At 33.4% G+C, this 5,707-nt stretch overlaps 1 protein-coding gene across 1 annotated transcript; it reads right to left on the bottom strand.

Annotated features, from left to right (window-relative positions):
• Nucleotides 1–3,273: 3,273 nt before the first annotated feature.
• On the bottom strand, nucleotides 3,274–5,144 carry LOC139824595 (uncharacterized). Its single transcript, XM_071797129.1, has 5 exons — nucleotides 4,907–5,144; nucleotides 4,654–4,833; nucleotides 3,943–4,167; nucleotides 3,500–3,709; nucleotides 3,274–3,414 (listed from the first exon to the last, which is right to left on the bottom strand). Exons 1-4 carry the CDS (start codon nucleotides 5,103–5,105, stop codon nucleotides 3,561–3,563), a joined length of 753 nt encoding a protein of 250 aa, XP_071653230.1. The 5' UTR covers nucleotides 5,106–5,144; the 3' UTR covers nucleotides 3,274–3,414; nucleotides 3,500–3,560.
• Nucleotides 5,145–5,707: the final 563 nt, after the last annotated feature.

Genomic DNA, 5,707 nt, shown 5'->3' on the forward strand with positions numbered 1-5,707 from the left:
GAAAATCGATTGATTCGATGTTTCAGAAACATTTTACGACCTGGAGGCACTTCCGCCATGGAGCAACATATTCCGCGCACAGATCGCCGTTGCCCAGTATCCCGCTTCGCCAAATGGGCTGAAAAAAATTTTTATAACTACTTAAAAAGTATCATAAATATAATCCAAAAATAGTGAATGATTTATTTTGTTTACTTTCTCCACAAAAATTCACAAAAATCACGTTTTTTGGACCTACGAGGGATATGGACCCTTAAAAGTACATGCTAAGTTGTAAAGCGAAATTATAAAGTACATGCATGGAGAGGGGGGTGCAGGGGAGCAAAATCCCCCCGCCCACGCATGTACTTAAACGAGCTTGTAAAGCGCGTCATGAACCCATGTGGCACCTCGTTTTCGCGTGGAAAGTGTATGCGTGAATTATTTTGACATATAGGAAATAATTTATATATATATGCAAACGTAATTTGGAGAAGTTGTTAGACCGATTCTTTCAATTCTAACAATATAAATTATTTACTGAAAAAGAAAATTAAAAACAGAAAAGGAAATAAATATTTATAATTGTATTTTCTTTTTTCCTATTAGTTTTGATAATTTGTACAAAATTAACAATTAATCGGAAAATAGAAATACCGAAGATTACATAGAAGTTTGAAAACATATAACAATACTGTCCTTTCATTATCACGCATGTGTCAAAAAGGTTTGATTATTTTTTATTCGTGTGCGTGATATTTTGAAAAAAGGCTTTCTCTAACTTAACAGATTACTACTTACGCGGTGCTACTAATCTACAAAATTAAATTGTGTTGCCTAGGGATTTTTGTTAGTAACCAACGTTATCTCCCCTACTTTTTCGGGAAACTGTCGCGTAACCGATGTTTAAACATTTAAAAACTCGATAATTATTGCGAATGCCGCAAAATGGTAGGCGATTTTTATGTTAATCTTGACTCCTTCTACCTTTCCCGTTGGGTAGTGAACACAGTAATATAGCAGAAATGTAACGGCAATGCAACCGAATATATAACAGGTTATATAAACCCGAACGTTACATGTAACTTACGTGTAAGTTACATTTCCGACTCAGCAATATAACATGTTATGTAACCTGTTATCTAACTGTTGCATAACAGTTACTGTGACTGTAATGTAACATCTATGATAACTGCTGTATAACTGCGATATTGCAATTGAATATAACAGTTAACCTAATTGTGACATTGCTTCTATATTTACAGCAATATAACATTAGATTGACTGTAATGTTATAGTTATATTGGGATAATGAGCGCATTACGAAAGTTAAATAAAAGTATATTGATTCACATTACTGTTTATTAATAAAATGTATTACACCAAACAAAATAATTTATATAATGTGTTATTAAATCAATATATAGTATCAAAACAAACTTAAAAACATTTAGGAACATATGTTTTATATTAGGAACATCTTTTGCATTTCCTACAAACTTTGCCTATCGACTAGATATACTAATAGATACTAATCGACTAGATACCGAGTGATGATGACGGTGATCAAGTAATAATACGTAAGTTTTTGCAGTGTCGCTATCACAGTTACATAATACCTCACACCAGCTCTATCGCGTTATACTAAACGCATTTATTATTAATTATTTATACTTAAATGTTACGCAATTGCATCACTCGTTAAGGTTAGTAAGTGTTTTGGTGCGAAGGTCGCCTATAAGGCACAAGAGGACCTTCGATTAATCAGTTATATTGCGCATGCCAGAAGGCAGACAGAAAACTATATAACAGCACAGCAATTCTGGTACAAACTGTTTTTTAAATTTCGTCGTAAGTTTCTTTAATCGTTTAGATAGTAATATTATGTTTATGAATAACAAAGAAATAAAAAGAACTTTTTGACAAAGAAACACAAAAGCATTTTTCCACGGTACATTATACGACCAATTCGTAAGTTTCTTCAATGTTTAGATATTAATAATGTTTATGAAAAAAAAAATAAAAAAAATTTTTGACAAAAAAAACAGACATTTTTCCACGGTACGTTATATGACAATTATAGAAATAAAAGTATCTAAAAATAAGACTCTGTAACCTTAAAAGAGTACGTTCAGACGCTTTGTTGTCTTTACTTTCTTCTTTCTAATTTTTTCTTCTCTTTTTCTGCTGTTCGAGTTCGTCGTTGTTTAGCAAACCGGAACCATTCTGCGACAACCTCTTCAAATTCAATTTCCTTTGTTGCCGGATATGTATTCAAAATAGCATCTGTGAACAAAATTACTATAATAAATGATGTAAAAATGTATGAAACATCTAAAAACTCGATAATAAATCACAATAAATTTAGATCCATTAGAGTTGACGGGACTAACTTCTAATATTGGAATTATTATGATAAACATTTAGAGGTAAACTAATCAATTATTTTGCATTCTATTCTATTTACATTGAGATAATAAAACGATTATTGCATTTTTTTTTTTTTAACAAAAACCAGCCATGTTTGCAACAACCTCAATACTACACACAGTTCTTATGTTAGTAAAAAATGTTAAAAATAAACTAAAAAATATATAACTTGTAAAAATATATTTATAAAATTTCTGTAACAAAAACTTCAAGAAATTCGACAATAATTTGACATTTTTTTCATATTGCAAAAATTAAAATTTTCCACATATTACTACGAAATGAAAAATCTTTAAACCTTTCAAATAGCATTGCAAAAAATTATCAAAACAATTGTATAAAAGAGTTACTTTTTCGAATCGATATCGGCAACGCTGACTAAGAGAAATGTACCTATTCTTATAATTATTATATAGATTATTGAACTGTCTGTTTGCAGCAAGAGCATTATTGTCAACATTTCTGCCAAAAACTGGACAATAGAAAAGGAGAAACCTATTTATCAAACAATGTTAAGATGACATTTCTGGTGCTGAAACCTCAAGATTATCACTCACCTTGCATTATTTTAATAATACATAGACCTTCAATGCAAAAGTTTTCCTTCCGTCCTTTCCATGAACACAACTCTGCGCAGGAATTTGTAAAGACCTTTGTGCAAGTTCTTTGGATGTCCTCACGCGCTGTGTGACCTCCGATTTTCCGTACAAACGTATTCTGCAATAGAAAGATTATTACTATACTTGCAACAGTTTCAACAAAAATTGATTCTCTTCGTGGAAAGTATTTAAAGAATTTACTTACGAATTGTTCTTTCACATCTGGATTTTCATGGATTTTTTTCTCGAAGGCTTCAATCTCCGCGATTGACTTTAATGGCAGAAGAGGCGTTACGAGGTTAATATTTCCTGAAAGCATAGGTCTTCCACGGTCGACTTTCTGATGAAGCTCTTGTAGTTTGTACTTGAATCGACGCAAGCATCCGAATAATTATTTTTGAATATTCTACATCAGAATAAATGATAGAGAATATCTCGAAAGTATTTAAATGTTCCTTTTGTAAATGTCCAATAAGTCCAATAGGTTTTACCTTCCGAACTGAGGTCCGTCGCTTCTATACCATCAAGGGCCTTTTGGCAAGTGTTGCAACTTCAGAAAATGTTTTTCTTGCCGGTTATTGGCGTCGCAACCTGAGTCGGAATTCTCACGTATGGGTCATCCACGTTTTCCGCTTCCTTGTCTATGTCGCATTGGTCTTGTATAGCACAGCACAAGACATCATCACTCAATTTTTGATAACCTAATATCAACAATATATATAATTCAATACAATTTTATTAGTATAACATTATTTTTAAATAAAAATTATTTTGTGACTCGTAAAAATAATATTTTTTGTACAATGCATACATTTATATGATTTTTATGCTTTCATCTCACTCGATTCTCTTAATTTTTTTACTTTTCGGAAAAAGTTAATAAAAATTTGAATTTAAATGGACAATATTTATAATTAACATTGCAACTACTTACGACTTGAAACTGAAGTACCGTTGTTCTCACAGTTTAAAACAGTGTTATCCGTTTCACATGCTTCTGTCTCTTTGGGTCGCACTACCCTTGTGATGTCGTGCGACTTTGTGACCTGTTTTGATTTTGTTGCCTTTACGACATCGTGCGAGTATTCAAATCTTACCGATTCTGATGTCTCAACAGAGCTGTTTGGAATCGGTGGCAGGTCTGATAATATGTTTCGACCTGCAAATCCAGATTTGATTTTGATGATGTTGTGCGTGTGTGTGTGGGGGTGTGTGTGTGTGTGTGTGGTGGTGTGTGTGTGTGTGTGTGTGTGTGTGTGTGTGTGTGTGTGTGTGTGTGTGTTGTGTGTGTGTGTGTGTGTGTGTGTGTGTGTGTGTGTGTGTGTGTGTGTGTGTGTGTGTGTGTGTGTGTGTGTGTAGACTGATATTGTAAGACCATCACTGAGATTTCTACACAAAAATTTACAAACAGCCTCATCTTAAATAGCTCACGATGGAATGCGCAAGAGATAATACGTAAGGATTTGAAATTCATAGAGATTTCAAGTTCAATCAAATTGTAAAAAGTTCAAATTGCGAAATGGATTCAAACAGGAGAAAATACGCTATATAGACTCCCCTTGTGACATTCGAAGAATAGACGACGAGACATATAACAATCTTCAAAAAAATTGTTAAATCAGAATATACGATGGCTAGAACTTACGCGGGTTTCGTGGCTTTATCCGCTTGAAAGTTTTAGATTGATTTTCGTTTTCGGCATCTTCGGATGAGGAGCTCAAACTTCGTATGGGCATCACTTGTCTGCGTCCTTTCCCGAGTTGGTCATCATCAGTAGTTACATAATTTGCATCCTCCGCGACCTTTCGAGCCTTTTCATAAGACGCTGCAAAAAGTATTTATTATAAATAAAAATATCGCAGATGTTCCTTTATTCTATGATAAAGAAGTATACCTACTGCAATATTTTTCGATGGTTACAGGCAACTTATCCCACGACTTTTTATTTGGTTTAGATCTTTTTGCTATTAGCGTACTGGCGTTTTTGCAATGTACCGGCCACCAACATAACGATTCTTCGACATTTGTTTCAAGCCAATTAGATGGTACCTCGAAAACTTCGTTGTCTCCTTTGAATATTACGACTGCATACGCCATGTCTACCACTAACCGTAAGTGAAAACGAGGTAATTTCAAAATGGATCAAGAGGGAATAGAACAAGAGGGAATGAGATTGCAGGAAGGGATTGAAAAATATGAGGAATGATCTTTTTTATTGAATTGGATTCTAAATGTCAATAATTATATTGCGTAAAGGGATCACTACATTCGAGGTGGTTTTTTCAGGATTTTGTAATTTCAAGCACTTTCTCTGTATTTGCGATGCTAACAATGTAATCCGTTCAGATATAAATCTTCATTAATCAGGGTAGATGCCTTCTGAGAATTGCACGGCACTAAAAAAAGTGATCTCGTGTTGCTATACTTATTACCTCTTACGTAAAGAACGTTATTATCGCTGAAAATTTTTGTTATGATAAAAATCGAATCATTATTCAATTGGCAACAATTCTCATAATCTTCTGTTGAGATGGAAAATCCATCAAACTCGAGACGTTTGATCTTCATTGCAGACCTCGAATAGTGTACGATTGGATACGATTTGCGATATTGAGTTTGAATAGGTAGAGCATTTTCTTCTGTTATACGATTCACGATTTGATGTAATGGTCTTTGCGAATTCTTAACCTGTTTTTTTA

The sequence above is a fragment of the Temnothorax longispinosus genome, unplaced genomic scaffold, assembly GCF_030848805.1.
Source record: "Temnothorax longispinosus isolate EJ_2023e unplaced genomic scaffold, Tlon_JGU_v1 HiC_scaffold_454, whole genome shotgun sequence".
NCBI lineage: Eukaryota > Metazoa > Arthropoda > Insecta > Hymenoptera > Formicidae > Temnothorax > Temnothorax longispinosus.